The following is a 23110-nucleotide window of genomic DNA, read 5'->3' as shown; positions in this document are numbered from 1 at the left end:
TGGAGCTTATGTGCACTATTCGTTTGGAATGAGGGTTTACCGACTCTCCTAGGTGGACTCACTGTGTCCACCAACCCGGTTAAAGCGCCGAACATTCACTTTTTGTCCTTTTAATTTCGTATACAACTGTAATTCCGTGAGAAGGCAGTGAGTAGGACTTCCCTGACAGAGGCTGTATACTCGTAGCTGTGTGAGAGCATTTCGAGAGAGAGAGAGGGCCATCTTCACTCTCGGCTACGAGAACGACATTTACAGCCCGAAGAGATCAATAATAACATCTCTGGTAGTATGAATTAGTGATATGGTCAGAATATCATTAGAAGTATCAGTTATCTAAAGATTTTTGTGGTTATAAACTAACTAAAATCCTTAACTCATTATATCTGACCTCCAACCATTCAATGCAGTAGATCAATTTGGGAATATTATGTAGATAAAATAAACTAGAACATTTGATTATCGAAATTATGATCAAATCCGATATTTTGTTATAAATTAAAATAAAACTCCACTGATAATCGAGTTACAATAACAATCTTAACCCATGAATCAAACTGTGTATATTGTTCACTGTCCTACAGTAAGATTAATCTATCTATGATGATCACTAAAGTACCTTAAAGTCATCACTTTCACTTTCTTGTTACTGATGATTTACGAAATTTGGCTTCTTTGTTTGTTTTTACCAAACATCAACATAATCAATGGAAAGTTTAAAAATTCAAAGAAATCTTTAAGATTTCTTCTGAAGTGATTCAATGTATCAATCAATGTCATATCTCTTCTTCATTTTATTTATTTACATTAAAAAGTATAGTCAACTTTACTGACAATTTATATATCAGCAAAGATGGATAGTGGCTAGCAGTGGAATCTAGGACGCGCGTTTCCTTCTATTTGGAACTCTTCAGCTGGATTTCCCTTCACTTCAGAGTTGATGTTCACTCTGGGACTTGAAACAAGTACCTTTCACTGATCAATTGCAATCCTACACATCAATGAGAAGACTCAAACAATAACAAGTGAATTTGACAATTTATTTCTTTTTATATATAGTTGAAATCATGAGTCAATTGAATCTAGACCACCATTGGAAACCTGGAAGCACTGGACGGCCGTTTCGTCATATTGTGGGACTTCTCAGCAGTGCGCATCCACGATCCCACCTCAAAAGATTCGAACTTCAAGACCTACCAGTCTTGCGCCAGAGCACTTAACTGATAGACCACTGAGCCGGCATCCAACGATGTTAATGTCTAACTTCAACCAATCCACGAAGTTTGAGCAACCGTTCACCAATTGTATTCAGTGAATTGATATCTCAGGACAGATGTGAGGAGTCTCATAATAGGACGAAACTGCCGTCCAGTGCTTCCAGGTTTTCCATGGTGGTCTAGCTTCAATTGACTCATGATTTCAACTATGAAAATACTAAATTCTCCACAAAACCCCTTCTAATAATTAAAATAACAATCCCTGAAATATTCATTATCTTAATCAATGAACTACTTTAACAAATAAACAAAATAGAAAAAAAAATTTTTTTAATTTTGTTTAAATAACATGGATTCAAAATTTTCAATTTTCAATTAATCGAACCTGTTATTGATTGATATTGATTATTGAATATTGATTTAAATCTTAATATTTTTTCCCAATCTGAACATATAGTTTGTATTGATTGTTCTTGTTTTGTAATACCCTAGAAAAAAAATATAGATATATTTAGAAAGAATTTTCAATAATCAATAAATTGTAATGTGCCGAAAGGTAGAAAAAGAAAAAAAAGAGAGAAAGAAGGAAAAAGGGGGGATTTACTTAGGTTTAACATACCTTAGTAACTATAATAACCTTCAGGGATACATAGATACTAAGCATAAAAAATATTACTTCACTTTTATTTAAATATCTAAATTGATTTCGAAAATATCAAAATACTACAAAAAGATTTTTCTAATTACAAAGAAAGGAGAGTAGCTGGAACGTTCCATATAATGCTTAATCCTACTGCTCTCAAGGAAGGCCTTACTATACATCCTACTTGGACTATCTATCTTAGTCACCTAGTCTGATATTATTTACAATTCACACTATTACATTACAAATTAAACTCTATCCTTTGTCATTATAAAGGTTACATAGTTTTCATCATTAACAGTGCACATATACACACACAAATTTACATACATGTCGCTTATGAATCACCTTGACCGAAATGACATGACATTGACTTGTTCAGACCTGTTTTTTGATTGATCTCACCTAATATTCGTGTTGTTCCGTTATACTATATAAATTTGGATTAATTTGATTTCGGTAATTTATTCTCTGAAGAAGTGGCCTACACTGAGTTACGAAACCTCAGAAAATCTAATTTTTCTACTCATTGGGATATTACAAATATATTACTCTTTATTTATAACAATCTACCCAATGCTCAATTTATTCAAAATTATCAAATCGAAACTTGTTAATGATACCTACTTAGATATCTATAGTTTTTAAATTACTGTTTTATATATGAATCCCAATTAATAATTAATTAGCATCGACTGTTGGAGTGAGATGTGTTGGTAGGTTCAGACTATAGTTTGTGTGATTATTGTAGTCAATGGTCGGAGACATACATTATATAAACTAACTTTGGAGTTAAGCGTCCTTTCCATGTTTCGCTCCTTTTCTCTCGCATTCAAGTTGTCGCGAACAGTAAGCATGGGGTTATTAAAAGAGCTTAGAAAACCGATTCGAGCGTTCAGTCAGAAGATTCATCATTATCAATACTTCTTTTGATAAGTGACATATTCTTTCCTATCGGTAAATATATGTGCAAATGCGTGTATATACGTAAACGCATATAGTGTATACATGTTCACCATTGGTCCCCAGAAGTCTAATAAGAGATCATGATTTAGCTACACATAGGACACATCGACCGATATAATTCCTGTATGTCAACTTCTTTATCTATCATTTATCATATAATTTCTCTCAAAAATAATTTCAATCCTAATACATGTAAGCGAACAATTGTTTTCAATTAGATCGTCATCATGCTTTACTCTAACCAATCAAGGTAATTTGAGTCAATAATCACAATGAAATATAATACGTCACCGAGCATAATAGGTAAAAGTACAAGTTAATAGTGGGAAGTCAGGTGCACTGATAGTAGTTAGAATATTAAATTACGATAACATAAGTCTTATCATTAGTTAAACATTGGAAATAGAAGGTCAAACGTGGGTAAATAGACTTGGAATAGTGAATTGGAAGGGAATCTTCTTCAGAGACAATATTCCGTTGAAAACCTGCCTTCAGAGCTTCAGTTAATGTTCATGGATTATGTTGAAAAAAATTTCCAAGAATAGATTTGAGAAGACGATGACAAAACTAGTGAAAACTTTGGAAAACCAGAAAAGGAATTTCCTTTCGACCCAAAACGGTATGTATATAATTTTTCCAATATCGAACTAGATGTAATCCAGCTAGAAGCTTTATCTCTGGGGCCTAAATTCTGTGATAGTAGACATAGGATCAACCAATTAGATACTGATGTACAGTTTGACAATTTATTTTCACAAACAACTGACTTGATTCCTACCTCATTGAAGGATCCAGCTAGGTCTAAGACCACTTTATTTGTTCTAATTTTCATAATGGGAATCTTTAATATTCTAAATCCTAAACACTGTTGTTTGTGTGTTTAAATTCAAGTTGAGATCATGGAGAAGAATCATAGCTCAATTGAATGATTTTGGTTGTGTTTTTTTCTCTGAGCTGGATAGTTTGTTGTAGAGCTTACACTATTCTTCCGAACAACATCATCATCACAAACTTTAGGTAGAAGTGAAGTGACTTCAATTCAGAGAATAAAACTTAAATTCATTAGTGACTGACTTCAAGAGATATTTCCTGGAGTTCTAGTGAGAAGCAGTGACCAGTGGAGTTCAACCATGTCTCTTGTGAGATATCAACTCACTGAACATAATGATGAACGGTTGCTCAACTTCGTGGATTGATTGAAGTTAAACATTAACACCGTTTATTTATCACTTCTTACTGTATATTATGTAACTGTACTATCTATCCACTTTGATTTGATTACACTTAAAATTCGTACAATGAGTTAAACAAATTTCTGAGAACTCCATAGTTTACATCAAGGACTGTTATTAGGTAGAAAGCCATTCAAAACTAAAAGGCATTGAATAAACGTTTCATCTTAAAATGGAACTCTTTAATAGTGCAGCTCCATAACCCTATCAGAGATTAGGCTCTGACCAGTAAACCGATATCCGGTAGTTAATATATTATATGACTAATAAAATGAAACATAAGTCTCATAGATGAGCGTTTGAGATGGTGGAGAAGATTTGTAGCTCAGGTGGGTGATTTTGATGTGGGTTTGTTCTCTGAGCTGGATGGTTTGGTTGTGGAGCTTTCATCGTCCTTCTGAACGACATCACCAGCACAAACTTCAGGTAGAAATGAAGTGTTTAAGTTTCTCCACATGTGATTCACAGCTTGTCCTGTGCACCTCGATATTGACAGATTTAAGGTTAATAAGAACCAATCAACATCGAGGTGCACAGGACAAGCTGTGAATCACATGTGGAGAAACTTAAACACTTCATTTCTACCTGAAGTTTGTGCTGGTGATGTCGTTCAGAAGGACGATGAAAGCTCCACAACCAAACCATCCAGCTCAGAGAACAAACCCACATCAAGATGAGCGTTTCTTTCAACAAAATTCATTCCAAAAAGATTTCGTCAATTACTATTACTAGACGGTTTGAATTATTTTTTTCTGGTTAGCGATTTTTAGCGAGTTAGTTTTCAGCGGGATGGGGTCGCTAACCCCATACCCAACCCTCCTACTTTACCCAAGCTTGGGACCGGCAGTAGCTCTAGAAGAGCTCCACCACAAGGAGTAACAGGCGTAAGTAAGCAAGTAATTACTAGACAGTGACTACTTTTTATTAATAAAAAGCCAACCATATGGAACGTATATATATTCGTCATAGAATCAGCTTTTCTTTTATTTGTATAGTATAAACGAAACTGTTTCATCCTTCTTAGGATTTAACAAGTTCAGTTGTGATTGGTGTTTTCATTAAGGATTGTTAAAGTTGAAATATTGTTGAAGACTAATAGGTATTTGACATCTACATCATTCTTATTTTTACTTTGAGATCCCACAAAACTGTGTACTTAAGATTTGTATATTAACTTGATATTTAGATCCTAGTATACCAGGCGCCATTATATGAAAGCCATAGTTTTGTACTTTCTATAGTATCTATCATCGATAACACTGTACAGAAACAAAGCAAACTGACTTAAGTTTCATAGCTTTGAGTATCTTTATCATTATTATCATTTTCAGATAAAATAAACATCTACTCTTATTACAGACTGGAATCGGCTACTATGCCCCCAAATGCCCTGGTACGACCGAGAGTGGAAAGAGTCCTCTCTCCCTCTCCAAATGCTCTCACATGGCCACATGCACACAACTACTGCTAGGGAAGTCCTACTCACTGCATCCTCGTGCCACGGGTGTTCTTTACGAAATCGAGAGGACGAAAAGCGAATGTCCGGCTCTTTAATCGGGTTGATGGACACAGAAATTCCACCTAGGGGAGTTGGAAAACCCTCATTCCAAACCAATGGTGCACATGGGCTCTCCAGTATCCTGATGGAATAAATGGCGTATGAACCTATTGTTGGTCACCAACTAAAATAGGACTGCATCTCCTCACGATGCTCCACTGCCTTGTGGATCAGACCTTTAGGTGAAAGGCTACGAGTGTGGCTCCCTAAGAAAACCCCCTGTTCCGGTTTGAGCAGCCGGGCAGTATCACATCCCTCACACAAATCAAATGAGATTTGTGTGGCGCATATATATATCTGGTGCTTCCTTGTACCCATATTTATGTGTTTAATTAAAATAAAATAAAAGGTACTTCCCGATTATCTGTATCTATAATCATAACGTGGGTAAGACACAGAATATTGAAGTTGCATGGCGACTGTATCTGAATAGGCCGGTTTATTTACTCTTCTTGGGTCGGATTTAACCTCGTCAAATATTCGTTTATTAACCTTAGCTGTTTTTATATGAGTTTATGTGTGTGCATCACTTACACTATTCATTACATGTCTTAAGTTCACTTTTTCCTGGTTATAAATAGTGAGTCGCGCTTTATCAAATGGAGTTGGTAAGCTTGCCTTCTACTCTTTGTTTGTCTTTCCCGCTTCTCATTCTAAATGTCTGTCTGAATAAATGAGTTATTCAAATAAATTCATCCAATTTAATCCGTATTTGTCCTCTTATTACCTACTTTTACAAACGGAGTTAGCCTAGGTGTAATATACGGAGTTAGATGGAAGATTTATATTCATAGCATATTCATTCGTTTCATGCAAATCGGAGTCAAATAAATAGGCCACTAAAGTCATCCTTCTGATAGGCACCTTTATTAATGTTAGCCCTTTTTTAACAATGCCCTCTTTCACTCGCCCTTTCGCTCGCGGTCATATTATTGTGGAAAACACAGAACACCTTGAACATTAAAGTGATGTTAGAATCACAAAATAAGCGGAAATTTGTATATCTAATTCAAGATGATAGGTGTTCTTAATACGATTTTCGTATGTATGTATGTATTATTATTATTCTACTTTACGTGTCTTTCAATCCTCTCAGAACTCCATCACTAGCCGAACAGCCATGATGAGATGTAACAGTTGATTTGATAGCAAGTGTATATCAAGTCAAGTTGATTATCATTTGGCAGAGAGACGATATATTTTTTTAATCAATAAACTTTAATATTAGTGACCTTGAATAAATAATTAAATGAAGGTTGATCTATACATAAGATGTACACTTCATAACACTTACCGTATATTTTGTCTAGTTCAGATTGAATCTAGGTCATTTACTCAGTTTATTCTTGGTTGTTCAGTCAATAAAACATAGATAGATAGTGATAGTGTAGCAAATTAAAATAAAAACTATTTTGTTGAAATCAGATAATCTTCCATAGAATGACCACAAAGCTTCCAAATTAAATCATCCAGCTCAAAAAACACAGCACTACCGGAAAGAATCCACCGTAACTAAATCTCGTTTGAATTATTCCGATATAATGTCGACACATCACCCACTATCAAATGTTTACAGGAAAATATGTATGATCAATAGAAAACTACTAAATCACATTGATACGTCTTGTAAGTTGAACGCTATATTCAGATCCTAAGCTAGTTCCGTAACGCCAGGCTAGAACTACTCAGCGACTTGAACACCAGAGAGAAGACTCGAGTATGAGAGAAACACTTTACTGCAAGGTTCAATCTTGTTACAGAAAATCATAGGTATTTATAGATGTTAGCGTATGTTAAATCAACATCCTGTTTCAGCCAATCCATTAACGAAATTTTATGCTACCGGCCAATAGTAGCTCGCCACGTTGGAACTCTAGAATGTTCCATTGTACTCTGATTGGCTGGGTCTCTTCGGCTCCTTTTTGGGCCTCTGGAGGCTCCGTCGAAGTTCTCCGGAAGCCGACTCAACACACATACAAAACACTGAATGTGCAACAATTCTGTACTGATTGTCAACTCTTTTATTAAGTATGTGGTCATTTAATCAATTTGGATCTATCCAATTTATATGGAAACTCCGACTGTAGCTCCTCCAGGGGTTACTGCCGGTCCGAAGCCCGGATAAAGGAGGAGAGTTGGGCATGGGATTAGCGACCCCATCCCGTAGAAAACTAACTCACTAAAAAGAAACGCTAATCAGAAAAAATTTGTATGAAACTAATAATACTACTAAGAATTTGTTCTAATTAAAGTATCAGGGGGGGTTTCTTGTGGAGATTTAGTATTTTCACAGTTGAAAGCGTGAGTCATTTGAAGCTAGACCACCAGGGAAAACCTGGAAGCACTTGACGGCCTTTTTGTCCTATTGTGGAATGCCGGCTAAGCGGTCTATCGGTTAAGTACTCTGGCGCGAGAGTGGTAGGTCCTGGGTTCGAATCTCGCTCGCGAGGGGGGATCGTGAATGCGCACTGCTGAAGAGTCCCACAATAGGATGAAACGGCTGTCCAGTGCTTCTGTGTTTTCCATGGTGGTCTAGCTTCAATTGACCCACTCTTTCAACTATTAACTAAAACTCACATGATAGAATTCATCAAACTATCCATTAACTTACTGTATTAATTCGACTATTCTCAATTTCTACTGTTTTTAAACGACAACCATAAGTATAAATATTCTTTTCATTCATATTTAATGAATCAATTTGATTCATTAACCTTTTCATATAATCTATTTCAAAGGTATTAGTTTGTTTTTTTGATAATTTCTAGAAAAAAAACAACAATATGAATACAGTATTTAGATAATAGTGTGATGTGGGTTGCTTATATCCATATAAGTAGTATATGATGATGGTCGGGCAGAGAATGTATTTCAGTAGAAGACTGATAAGGAAAGAATGTAAAAACGAAAATGCATGAACAATAATAATCAAAGGCTATGGACTGATATTTCCCGAAGGAATGGTCAAGATTGAAGCAATTAATTGATAGTTTGCGAATCAACTGTTTACTGTATGGTTGTCAGAATTTAGCGAGATATTCTGTAATTTTGCACTCTACTACAGTAGATTGTCCCCACTCTTCCTCTTGATCACTACAGTAAGGATCATTATTTATGGAATCGAATGAAAGGTGATCATATTTTGTATCGATCTGTAGTTTCAGTGAGAAGCAGTAACCAGTAGAATTCAACCATGTCTGTTGTGAGATAGAAACTCACTGAAGACAATGGTGAACGGTGGCGCAACTTCGTGGATTTATTGAAGCTAGACATTAACATCATCGGATGCTGGCTCATTGATCTATCGGTTAAGTGCTCTGGCGCGAGACTGGTAGGTCCATGGTTCGAATCTCGCGAGGCGAGGTCGTGGATGCGCACTGCTGAGGAGTCCCACAATAGGACGAGACGGCCGTCCAGTGCTTTCAGGTTTTCCATGGGGGTTATGCTTCAAATGATTCATGGATTCAACTATTAAATTACTAAAATCTCCACAAAACTCCTTCTGATAACAAGAGAAAGAACGAGTTTAAACAGTGCAATCACCAAACATATCTTGAATACAAGACACCAGGTCAATACCTTTCAATTTTTCTAGGTTATTAATAAACAACGAAGCTCCAGTCTCCTGAAGTTTGTCTGAAGCCTTTACCATCAGGCATCAAAAACCTGATTTATATGTTCAAAAGGGTAAAATAAAGAGGTGAATGTGACTGTGATATTCCCATCTATTTTCCCTCATTTCAATTGATTCCAGAAACTAGAAGGTTTGATATTTAACGCATTATGAAGTCATAGATTGAAAGGTCTGTTGAATTTGGAACTAAGGGGGAAGCAAAAATTAACTGTTTCTTGATATTTCATTCAGTTAATACATATTTCAGTCAGTCAGCTACAACGTAGGACTAGGAACACATATGCATCGGTCCAGCTGATATGATACGACGATATAGAATGAATTCATATCATTCTGCATTTATGTTCGTTCTGACTTTATTTAAGATATTTCATTTATTACATGTACTGATTAATCTAATATATAGGTCATTTTTTTCTTTTTATCATGGATTGACATTAGTTGAGGTACAATTGAAAGTCAAGATAATGTTTTATTGCCATTTGAGACTTCACAGTACTGCCCACCTACTGTTTTTAAAGGATTATAGAGAGCACATAATTTTTTAGGCCATCAAGATGGTATTTAATAGTCAGAATCTTCAACATAATCCATTCACGATAGTGTGTGATTATTATCTATTTCCATCAATAATATCTACGATTTGAACTTCGCAGATGACCTAGCCGTCCTACCGCATACACACGAACAAATACAGACGAAGACAACAAATGTAGCAGCACCCTCTGCATCAATAGGCCTCAACATTCACAAAGGGAAAAGCAAGATTCTCAAATGCAACACGGAGAACAACAACCCAATAATACTTGATGGAGAAACTCTGGAAGAAGTGGAAACATTCACGTATTTGGGAAGAATCATTGATAAACAAGGGGGATCGGATGCAGATGTGAAGGCGAGGATTGGCAAAGCAAGGACCGCATTCCTACAATTGAAGAATATATGGAACTCAAAACAACTGTTAACCAATATCAAAGTGAGAATCTTCAATACGAACGTCAAGACAGTCTGTTCCACTGTACGGAGCTGAAACGTGTAGAACTACTACAACCATCATCAAGAAGGTAAAAGTATTTATAAACAGTTGTTTACGCAAAATACTCAACATTCACTGTCCGGATACTGTCAGAATCAGCATTTTATGGGGGAGGATAAACCAGCTTCCAGTTGAAGAGGAAATTCGGAAAAGACGTTGGAAGTGGATAGGACATACATTAAGCAAATCACCAAACTGCATCATGAGGCAATCACTAACTTGGAATCGTGGTGGGAAGCGGAAAAGCGTAAGGCCAAAGAACACATTACATCGGGACATAGAAGCAGATATGAAAAAGATGAATGGTAACTGGAAAGAACTAGAAAGTATTGTCCAGGACAGGGTTGGATGGAGATTGCTGGTCGGCGACCTATGCTCCTCCACGAGGGATAACAGGCGTAAGTAAGTAATCAATAATATCTACCCTACTCCTGATATAATATGTGTTAACTCTCGTCAGATTCACATTAAAACTTCAATAGTTCTTCATGAAGTTAATCATCACATCAATAATCAACTGGACAATAAATAGATAGTAAAAAGTAATTTACTTTCAGCAAAAAAAACAAGCTTACTAGGTCAAAATCAAGTTTTTTATTCTCATCATTCAATCGTTTTATTTCATTTTCCAATGAACGAATATTTTGATTCATTTCTAAGGATAGAAGACAGTTCATTATGTATAGTGGTAATACTAATTATTATTATTTGTATATGTATACAGAAACTTTTAGAAAGTTTTAGAATCATGAATGTGAACTTACCACAGATAATTGGACAGTGAAACGTATATTTGAGGAAGGAATATACGGTTGAAATCATGAGTTAATTGAAGCTAAACCACCATGGAAAACCTGGAAGCACTAGATAGCCGTTTCGTCCTATTGTGGGACTCCTCAGCAGTTCGCATCAACGATCCCGCTTCGCGAGCGAGATTCGAACCCAGAACCTATTACTCTCGCGTGAGAATGCTTAACCTGTAGACCACTGAGTTGGCCGGCATTCAACGGTGTTAATGTCTAACTTCAATCAATCCACGAAGTTGCGCCACCGTTCACCATTGTCTTCAGTGAGTTACTATCTCACAACAGACTTGGTTGAACTCCACTGGTTACAGCTTCTCATTAAAACTCCAGGAAATACCCCTTGTAGACCATCACTAATGAGCATATGATGATCATAATCAGTAAGGGGCTTCGTGAATATTATAGTAATTTAATAGTTGAATTCATGAGTCAATTGAAGTTAGACCATCATGGAAAACTTTGAAGCACTGGATGGCCGTTTTGTCCTAGTAAGTAATTCCTCATCATACACCAGAATAAGTAAACAGACTTATCTGTATGCATTCATACAAATTACTTACTTACTTACTTACTTACGCCTGTTACTCCCAATGGAGCATAGGCCGCCGACCAGCTTTCTCCAACCCACTCTGTCCTGGGCCTTCTTTTCTAGTTCTTTCCAGTTCTTGTTCATTCTTCTCATGTCTGTCTCTATTTCTCGGCGTAATGTGTTCTTTGGTCTTCCTCTTCTCCTTCGACCTTCAGGATTCCATGTGAGGGCTTGTCTTGTGATACAATTGGGTGATTTCCTCAAAGTGTGCCCAATCCACTTCCAGCGCTTCTTCCTGATTTCTTCCTCCGCTGGAATCTGGTTTGTTGTCTCCCACAGTAACTTGTTGCTGATAGTGTCTGGCCATCGGATCCGAAGTATCTTGCGTAGACAGCTGTTAATAAACACTTGTATCTTCTGGATAATGGCTTTCGTAGTTCTCCACGTCTCTGCCCCATACAGAAGAACTGTCTTGACATTTGTATTGAAAATTCTAACCTTGGTGTTGGTTGACAATTGTTTTGAGCTCCAGATGTTTTTCAGCTGTAGGTATGCTGCTCTTGCTTTGCCGATCCGCGCCCTCACATCTGCATCTGATCCACCGTGTTCATCAATGATGCTGCCCAGATATGTAAAGATTTCCACATCCTCCAAAGCTTCTCCGTCAAGTGTAATTGGATTGGTGCATATTGTATTGTATCGGAGAGTCTTGCTTTTCCCTTTGTTTATATTGAGACCTACTGCTGCTGAGGCTGCTGCTACACTGGTCGTTTTCTCTTGCATTTGTTGTTGCGTTTGTGATAGAAGAGCCAGATCATCTGCGAAGTCTAAATCGTCAAGCTGCATCCTGCCTGTCCACTGTATCCCGTGCATTCCTCCAGATGTTGACGTCTTCATAATCCAGTCGATCACCAGGAGAAAGAGAAAGGGTGAGAGTAGGTAACCTTGCCTAACACCGGTCTTTACCTCGAACGAGTCGGTGAGTTGTCCTCCGTGGACGATTTGGCAGTTTAGTCCATCATAGGAGTTCCGTATGATGTTGACTATCTTCTCAGGCACGCCGTAGTGTCGAATAAGCTTCCATAGTGTCGTCCTGTCCACGCTATCAAATGCCTTCTCGTAGTCGATGAAGTTGATGTACAGTGATGAATTCCATTCGATTGATTGTTCCACAATGATACGTAGAGTTGCGATTTGATCTGTGCACGATCTATCCTTACGAAATCCAGCTTGTTGATCTCGAAGTTGAGCGTCCACGGAATCCTTCATCCTGTTTAACAATACTCTGTTGAAGACTTTTCCTGGTATTGAGAGGAGAGTGATGCCCCTGTAGTTGTCGCACTTGCTCAGATCGCCTTTCTTTGGTATCTTGATGAGAAGTCCTTCTTTCCAGTCTGTTGGTACATGTTCTTCGTCCCAAATCTTACTGAAGAGGATGTGGAGTATCTTGGCAGTTGCTGTTACATTTGCTTTCAGTGCCTCTGCCGGGATGTTGTCTGGTCCCGCTGCTTTGCCACTCTTGATTTGTCTAATGGCCATGCTGATCTCTTCAATTGTTGGTGGGCCAATATCGATTGGGAGGTCTGTGGGTGCTGCTTCGATGTTGGGTGGGTTCAGTGGAGCTGGTCGATTCAAGAGTTCCTTGAAGTGTTCTACCCACCTGTTTCGTTGTTCTTCAATATCGTTGATTACTTTGCCTTCCTTGTTTTTCACTGGTCTTTCTGGTTGACGGTAATTTCCAGCAAGTTTCTTTGTTGTATCATACAGTTGTCTCATGTTTCCCTCTCTTGCAGCCTTTTCCGCTGTCATCGCTAAATCTTCCACATATTTACGTTTGTCGGTCCTGATGCTCCTCTTCACTTGCTTGTTTGCCTCTGTGTATTCGGCTTGTGCCTTGGCTTTTTCTGCTCTTGTTCGGCTGATATTGATTGCTACCTTCTTGTTCCTCCTTGCTTCAATTTTATCCAGTGTACCAACAGTGATCCATTCCTTGTGATGGTGCTTCTTTTGGCCCAGAACCTCCTGACATGTTGAAACGATTGCCTCCTTGATACCTTTCCAGCTGCTCTCTATAGTGGTCCCCTCTCCATTGAGTAGGTCATGAAAGGCCTCGAACCTGTTGCTGAGGGCTATGTTAAATTCGTTAAGTTTGTCAGCATCTCGAAGAAAGGCCGTGTTAAACTTTTGTGATGTTGTCCGCGCCATTGTCCAGTGCTTCTTGAGTTTTAGTTTCATCTTGGCGACCAGCAAATGGTGATCGGATGCTATATCAGCTCCTCTTCTGGTTCTCACATCCTCCATCGTCCTCCTGAACTTTTTGTTGATGCAGATATGGTCGATTTGATTTTGTGTAGTGTGATCCGGTGAAATCCAAGTGGCTTTGTGTATGTTTTTGTGTGGGAATATGGTGCCACCTATGACCAGTTTATTGAAGGCACATAGGTTTGCAAATCTCTCACCGTTTTCGTCCCTTCCTCCCAGTCCATGTTGTCCCATGACGTCTTCGTATCCAGTGTTGTCCTTTCCAACCTTGGCATTGAAATCTCCCATTAGAATGGTCAGGTCCTTGGTTGGGCACTTCTCGAAGATTGACTGCAGCCTATCGTAGAATTGGTCTTTAGCGTCTTCATCGTAGTCGTTGGTCGGCGCATAGCATTGGATGATGTTCATTGTAATGCCCTCTCTCTTTGTTTTGAAGGAGGCTTTGATGATCCTCGGTCCATGAGATTCCCATCCTATAAGTGCATTTTGTGCTTTTCTAGACAGCATCAGTGCCACTCCTTGTGTATGTGGGGCATTTTCTTCTTCATGACCGGAGTATAACAGAAGTTCTCCTGAAGACAGTCGTTGTTGTCCAACCTGCGTCCAATGTGTTTCACTGATTCCAAGCACTTCCAGGTTGTATTTCCTCATTTCCGCAGAAATTTGGAAGACTCTGCTGGTCTCCCACATTGTCCGGACATTCCATGTACCTATAAAAATTGTCGCTCTGGTTGTAAGAAGGTGCATCGGCCTCATGACTTCCGAAGGAACTCGGCTTTCATCATGAGACGTCATTTTTCCTTCTACTCCCAGGGCAGAGTTTGAATGGTTTGAATGATTTTTTCTGGTTAGCGTTTTTTTAGCGATTTGATTTTCTACGGGATGGGGTCGCTAACCCCATGCCCAACCCTCCTCCTTTACCCGGGCTTGGGACCGGCAGTAGCCCCTGGAGGAGCTACAGGCGGAGTTATACATACAAATGATGACATATTATTTAACTGATAATCTATATTCATCCACTTTATCTTACCCTAATATTACTCATATTACATAACCGTGTTCATATCACTTAGTATTGTTTGTTTGAATCTTCCCATCGGTGTGTTAGGACTGCAATTGATCAGTCTCTAATTGGCATATGTTCATACTGTGCGTATTGCCTCGATATAGCCTTAATTCACAAGCATTATAAGCAAAGATGCACAGTGGCTAGCAGTGGAATCCAGGACGCGCGTGTCATCCTATTTGGGACTCGTCAGCTGGATTTACCTGCATCTCAGAGTTGATGTTCACTCTGGGACTCGAATCCAGTACCTTTCGCTTAAAACGCCATCGCGTTATCCACTCAGCTACTGAGTGTTCATATCAATTATAGATTGAAATATTAAAATAGAATGACAGAAATGATATATAAAATTAGTTACTAAGTTATACATAACTAATTATCTTTAACTATATACTTAATTAACATTGAATTAGTTAGTTATTTAAAGATTTATTAGTAAATACATATTTAAGTAGTATAAAAATTTGCATAATTTGATCACTAAAAAAACAAACGAAAAAACACTAATTAACATTTTCATAGTTGAGATTCTAACTAAGGGCTTGCATTGTGATGCAATTTGATAGTCTCTGCAATGTATGCCCTACCCTTCCTCAGTGTATTTCCTTAACTTCTTCTTCATCTTAAAGTTGGTTTCTTCTCTGTTACATTAAACTGTTTCTGATGATGTCTAGCCAACGGATATTGAGTATCTTGAGTAGATAAATGTTTATAAATGCCTATGCATTTTAATGAGGTTTGTGGTAGTTCTGTAAGCTTCAGCTCCATACTGTACTTACTTACTTACTAACGCCTGTTATCTCACGTGGAGGAGCATAGGCCAACCACAGGCATTCTTCATCCAACTCTGTCCTGGGCTATCCTTTCCAGTTCTTTACAGTTGTTATTCATCCTTTTCATATCTGCTTCTATGTCCCGACGTAATGTGTTCTTTGGCCTTCCGCTTTTCCGCTTCCCTTCAGGATTCCAAATTAGGGCTTCACTCGAGATGCACATTGGTGATTTGCTTAATGTATGTCCTATCCACTTCCAACGTCATTTCCTAATTTCCTCTTTTAGATGGAAGCTAGTTTGTCCTCTCCCACAGAAAACTGTTGCTGATAGTATCCGGCCAATGGATGTTGAGTATTTTGCGTAAACAACTGTTTATAAATACTTTTACCTTCTTGATGATGGTTGTAGTAGTTCTACACGTTTCAGCTCCGTACAGTAGGACTGTCTTGACGTTCGTATTGAAGATTCTCACTTTGATATTGGTTAACAGTTGTTTTGAGTTCCATATATTCTTCAATTGTAGGAATGCGGTCCTTGCTTTGTTAATCCTCGCCTTTACATCTGCATCCGATCCTCCTTGTTTATCAATGATGCTTCCTCCATACTGTAGAACTCTTCTAACATTTGTATTGCAAATTCTGACAGTTTTTTTAAGTTCCATATATTCCTCAATGGTCACACATTAATTTTGAAATTTAACCAAACTATCCTGTCACCAAATCCCAATTAGATGGGCTGAGATTTGAATTTACAACTCACTGTTTGAAATATTTTCATTTTAATCACAAACCACTAATTATTAATATTACAACCTGTCCATTTGGATTCTTCAACTACTTCATTATCTCCTATCAAACAGTCAAAGCTTTTAACAGCATTGTAGATGGTATTGAAATCTTTAAAAAATAAACCCTGTATGAAACAATGTTAATCGCTTTAAAGCATTTATAGTGCATACCTTTTACCAAAACTTACCGACCTGAAATGACTTAGTTTCTGTTTCAATCATTTCAATTTTTTTTACTTTATTATTTAATCCTTCCAATTTTGATAGATCATTTTGAATATTCTTATCCATCTGTTGACACTTTTCATCGAATTCATCCAACAATTTATTAAGTGCTATATGAACATCAACAAAGAGAGTATTAGTTAAATAGAAATAATGTGTTTGAGAGTAGGACATAGAAAATAGAGATTATTCGAGAGCGAAGGTCCTAAGTTCGAGTCCCGCGTGCAGGATCGCAACTACGCATTACTGAGGAGTCCCATATTGGGACGAAACGGCTGTCCAGTGCCTCCAGGTTTTTAGTGGTGGTCTAACATTGATCCACTAATGACTGTATACGTAAGACATGTTGAGTGAAAAGAAAATACAATTCATCACCACTGATTTACCTTAAGAAATATTTCCACCATAAATCGCGCTAGCTTATTGCTTATTAGGTATGATATTCAACTAATAACAATAGTTTCACAAAGTTAAAACTGTCCTTCTCATCAAAGTTCATGAATAAGAAAGTCTTAATAAGTGATGATATTTTTCGGTTAAGTATGTATATAACCTCTGGAATAATACTGTTACGTAATCATATGATTAGAAGCAATCGCCGACAAACTCTATACTTGGGTTTCACAACAGCTAGAACTCATTAACGTGGTCCATCTGGAACCTTAAAGAAGTTGATGTATTTTTTGGGGATTCTTATTGGTGATAGTAAGTCATACAACCTGGTGGACGCGTTGTAAATTAATCGATAGAATTTGACCAGAACAAAGGAGTAGATAATATGACATTAGTTGATGTTCATTAGTTGTGTAGTACGAACTAATAACCTCTGGGATATTCAAGGAAATCTAATATATCTCCACAGTCACAAACGGTTGTTACTGAGCCAGTTTAACGTTTAATAACTTCATACTGAGTTGTATTTAATGCGTTAACAATTAAATAGCCTTTACGATTAAGCGATCCCCATAAACATTTGAATGCCATTGATTAAACTTCTAACACTTTTAATAAGTTGAATGGCTTTATATGGAAATACGATATTTCTGATCTTGATTAGTTTTGGAACAATCGGATTTCACACCTTTTCTTCATTCTGGTACTCATAATTTATGATCATATTTGATTCAAAAGAACTTTCTACCAATCGCCTTCAATTAGTCAAAAAATTAACATGATGATAAGTCAACACAAACTTGATATTTTATATAATTAAGATCATGAGCCAATTGAAGCTAGACCACCATGGAAAACATGGAAACACTGGACGGCCGTTTCGTCCTATTGTGGGACTCTTCAGCAGTGCGCATCCACGATCCTGCCTCGCGAGTTTCGAATTAAATTACTAACAACACGGTTAAGTATCATGAAACTGATTAACAGTGATTCATCAAGTCATCTTGACCAATTCATCATCTACTGCCTTAGTTGGTGTTCCAGTTATTTACTAGTCGTTGAACATAAATATTAGAATAGTGTCGTATGCAGTGTTGATGTAAATCCTTCTCTCTCGTGGCGAGGTGGGACCGTGGATGCGCACTGCTGAGGAATCCCATAATAGAACGAAACGGCCGTCCAGTGCTTCCAGGTTTTTCATGGTGATCTAGCTTCAATTCACTCATGATCTTAACTATATAAAATTACTAGAATCTCCACAAAACCCCCTTGTGACAAACTTGATAATCTATCAATAATCTATCTTCCTTTCAAGTACTCTCTTCGTAGTTCTGTAGTATGTTGTGAGTTAAGATTATTTTTATTGAGGATATTTTGTTAGCTAATTTTAATTATGTTACTATTGTAAAAATGAATCAATCAGACTTGATACTGGGAAGTTTTATGAGGCATAAAATAATAAACTACTGAAGATTGGTTCAACTCTGACTTATTTTAATGTATACACCATAACAGAATAATTTCTAATTGTTGAATTGCTTAGTCACATAGTAATTTGTGATTGTTGTTACAAAATGTCAGTCAGTCAGTTACAACGTAGAACTTCGTACGTACGTACGTACGTACGTACATCAGTTCCAGTTGCCATACCACATTAACACAGAGATCCAGTTGTCGTAGAAGTAGTAAGAGTATAAGCAGTAATCCAAAAGATTAGAGTTTGAAGATGTTATTCAAGGAGTATAATCCAATGAAATAAATTTTGAAAGAGAAAAAAGAAAGGGACATGAAGAATTCAGAAGATTAGAACTTGGGAGAACACAATAAGTGGATGCACCTGCTACATTGCAAACGATTTTGAGCCATGTCATTCAAGGTCCCTCACCATCGGTTGATATCATCTCGCGAATCCCAACCAGGTAGTCTACACCTACCAACATGGCCCAGTCCACTTGTCAGCGACTTCATGGATTTATGCCATGTTTCGGCCAGACCAAAACATGCCATTACAAAATGACAGTTGAAGAATCTTAATACAATCGTAACTGTTATAACTTGTATGTCTTGCGTGCCCTGTTTATATATGACGTGACGATGCCGCCAATTAGAGAACAGTGATTTATCAATCGGACCAGTGACACACAGAACCCGTACGAACATTCTAGAGTACTTGTCGGTCCTGCTTCTGCCTAGCCCAGCCAGTTAAGTCCAGAATATCAATAACAGCCTCTGTGGTACGAATCATTATTCTCAAACATACTGGATTTATATACCAAACAAACTGACCACATCATACCACAAAATAGAAAATAACATTTGTACAAGATTTAGCTAAATGTGGCTGTGAATAGTGAGAACAATAATTAATAGACTGGGGATAGCTCAAGAAAGGCAAATCGTACAGTAGTAGTCTATGGGTCAAAATAAATCTTATAATAAGAGGGACACGAACATGAATAGTCTAGTCAGTTAACAATTATACAATAAAAATATATGCATAGTATCTGTTCATTAATAGATCCCGAAGTTATCATCCTTATCGGGGCATAACAGTAACAGAAAGAGATATTTAAAAAATAAAAAAATTAGATAACCAGTTTATTTTGCTTAAATGTAATTCACTTCCCATGATTTCTAGGAAGTTTCTAACTTACATCTACTTTCTTACAATAACTCGTACAATAGAATGATTTTAAGTCATGGATACATTTCTATATAGAACATACTTATATTTTAAAACAAAAGAATTCATTATAAACAAAGATGGATAGTGGCTAGCATTGGAAACCAGGACGCGAATTTCGTCCCATTTGGGACTCGTCAGCTAGGATGTACCTGAATCTCAGAGTTGATGTTCACTCTGGGACTCGAACCCAGTACCTTTGGCTTCAAACTCCATCGCGTTATCAACTCAGCTACTGAGTCCTGATAGTCACTTGCTTGTGCCACTTCTAGCCACTATCCATCTTTGCTTATAATGCTTGTGAATTAAGGCTATATCGAGGTAATACGCGCAGTATGCACATTTGCTAATTAGAGACTGATCAATTGCAGTCCTAACCATCAATGGGAAGATTCAAACAAAATTCTTTTTTTAAAAAAAAGTACTTAAATTATTTATGAAATATATAAAAACTGTATTTACCGCCTAATTTAATTTGTTTCCCATTATAAATTATTCATAATTGTCAACTTATTTGATTGGCTAAAAACAGATCAATATTTCGTAGAGGGACTTTTATCGATTTCTTAACTTCATCTCAACAGTTTAACTTCATCAATATTCTTTTGATATTGATCAGATTATTCTTTAGTCGATCAATTAATAAATATAATCCGTCCTAGTAATGTGACTCCTCAGTAGTGAGCATTCACAACCCTGTCTGTGGGATTCGGACCCAGGACTTATCTACTCCAGTGAGAACGCTTAACATGTAGACCACTGAGCTGGCCGGCATTCAACGCTGTTAATGTATAAATACAACCAATGTTCAATGATCAGAAGAATTTCAGTTTAATTCAACCGAATGTAAAATAACATCTACAGATTATTATCAGAAGGGGTTTTGTGAAGATTTAATATTTTCATAGTTGAAAGCGTGAGTCAATTGAAGCTAGACCACCATGGAAAACCTGGAAGCACTGCACAGCCGTTTCGTCCTATTATGGAACTCCTCAGAAGTGCGCATCCACGATCCTGCACTCGCGAGATTCGAATCCAGGACCTACCAGTCTCACGCCAGAGCACTTAACCGATAGACCGCCGAGCCGACGTCCAACGGTGTTATTGTCTAACTTCAACTGATTCACGAAGTTGAGCAATCGTTCACCAATTGTCTTCAGTGAGTTGATATCTCACAACAGACGAAATGGCCGTCCAGTGCTTTCAGGTTTTCCATGGTGGTCTAGCTTCAATTGACTCACGCTTTCAACTATGAATCTACAGATTAGTTCATTTAAAGAATCATTCATCATAGACTGTACTTTTTCTTTCTACAGCTAACTTACAAACAATTTTCTCTGTAGTATGTATCCTTTCATTATCATGGTGTTCTTTTTCAACTTTCATTGTTGATTGAATTTCCCCGAATTTTTGTTTGTTTATTTCAATTTCTTTTTCTAATTGCGTTTTCTGGAAGTGTATTAATTTAAAATTTAAATATTGATTAGTTAGTTAGATATAGTGTGGTGGGTAATACTTATATCGACATATATAAGTAGTATGTAACACCGATCAGAAATGGAATGCCAGGTGGCAAAAGATTGAAATGATCGGATTGAAGAGAACAGAAACGTAAATAGATCGTAATTTTAATAACAACAGGAATGAAGGAATGACGAATTTTGTAAGAGACAAGTGATAGATGTACAAATGAAGTGTTTAATTTATGGTTTTCATATTTTATAAAGAGACACTGTAATTTTGCAATAAACAATTGATTGTCTATTCTCATCTGAGTTCTTTGCTCACCATAATGACGATATATTGAAAATCATTGTATTAACAATCGTACACAACAAAAAGAGGAGGTCAAACAACTAGTGATCTAAATGAAAATAGTAGAAACTGATGACAGACGAATAACAACAATAGAAAAAGCTTTGGATTACTTAATTTAGCATTTCCGACCACAGGTTTCAAGAATTAATAAGTTCATAATATTCAACTTAAATCGGGTTAGTATTTAGTTGCTTAGACTATTGGAATCGTGTTACGTACACAAAATTCCTTAATGATATTACTATCGTGAGATATTCAATTCAGTTCGTCAAAAAACTAGTCTACGCTCCCGGGCAGTATCACAGCCCACATACAAATCAAGTGGTTTGTGTAGCGCTTATGTACTCCGTCCCCCTTTGTACCAATATTTATATGTTCAAATAAATAAATAAATAAGGGATCGAAATATGAGATCTGTCATCCCAAATACACGAGTGCATTAGATAGTTTTGAATACAAGGTACTCGACAAGATACCAGTCAGTCTTAGAGATACTTTATGTTCAAATAATTCTCACTTTGCACAATCTCATATATTCACATAGTTTTGCAAAATGAATGTGTCAAAAGAAGCTCTCAATGAGTTCACAGTATTTTAAGCATGATGAGCTAAGTTGTAGTATCTTACAATGTAATTTTTGGCAACGTATATTCGAATCCTACAGAAAAAATTGATACTCTCAAAATTATCAATATTATTAGATAACTCAAAACTAAGTCTAATGCTTAATTCACTTGGTATTGTTTACTTGAATCTTTGCATTGATGTTTAGGACTGAAATTGATCAGTCTCTTATTGACATATGTGCATACTGTGCAATTGCGTCGATATTGCCTTAATTTACAAATTTTATAACCAAAGATAAACAATGGTTAGCATGACGCGCATTTCGTTCTATTTGGGACTCGTCAGTTAGGATGTACCTGTATCTCACAGTTAATATTCACTCCAGCACTCGAACCCAGGACCTTTCACTTCAAACGCCATTTCGTTATCTACTTAGCTACTGAGTCTAGTTAGCCATTAGCTCGTGCAATAGAGTGAAGTTTAAATTCATTTGGTATTATTCACTTAAATCTTTCCATTGATATAGAGTACTGGGTTCGACTCCTAGAGTGAACAACAACTCTGTGATACAAGTACATCCAATTAACAAATCCAAAATAGACCACTGAGCCGGCGTCCAACGGTGTTAATGTCTAACTTCAACCAATCCACGATTTTGAGCGACCGTCCACCAATTGTCTTCAGTGAGCTGATATCTCTACACCGAGTACTTGGTAGAACTCAGTTGGTTTTGGGTTCGCACTCGAATTCTAGTGTTGATTCTTTGCCGTCCCCGACTCGAGACCCACTGCTGAATGCTGACTTGGGGCATGGTGATGATTTCCGACTTCTCTGATGGACTTAAAGGAGTCGGTATCATCTAGATAGTAAACATATTAGTTGGATCGGAGCTACCTGTATTCTACGTTAACGATGAT

At 37.1% G+C, this 23110-nt stretch overlaps 1 protein-coding gene and 2 non-coding genes across 3 annotated transcripts in view; all 3 read right to left on the bottom strand.

The window, feature by feature from the left end:
* Positions 1-1585: 1585 nt before the first annotated feature.
* Smp_160320 (putative dna double-strand break repair rad50 ATPase) overlaps positions 1586-23110 on the bottom strand; it is a gene marked incomplete at both ends in the record, with an annotated part of 46074 nt that continues 24549 nt past the window's right edge. Inside the window, 4 exons of the mRNA XM_018790254.1 lie at positions 1586-1702; positions 8225-8377; positions 10859-10938; positions 16696-16842. Coding sequence (XP_018655615.1) covers positions 1586-1702; positions 8225-8377; positions 10859-10938; positions 16696-16842 — 497 coding nt within the window. The remainder of the gene's footprint in view (positions 1703-8224; positions 8378-10858; positions 10939-16695; positions 16843-23110) is intronic.
* On the bottom strand, positions 15171-15239 carry Smp_tRNA_01681_Pseudo_TTT.1.1. Its single transcript has one exon. It is a non-coding gene (tRNA).
* Positions 19979-20050, bottom strand: Smp_tRNA_01415_Pseudo_TTG.1.1. The gene has a single exon. It is a non-coding gene (tRNA).

Source organism: Schistosoma mansoni, chromosome W (genome assembly GCF_000237925.1).
Source record: "Schistosoma mansoni strain Puerto Rico chromosome W, complete genome".
NCBI classification, from domain to species: Eukaryota; Metazoa; Platyhelminthes; class Trematoda; order Strigeidida; family Schistosomatidae; genus Schistosoma; species Schistosoma mansoni.
Note: the sequence above shows the minus strand (reverse complement) of the source record. Positions and strands in the feature narration are given on the sequence as shown.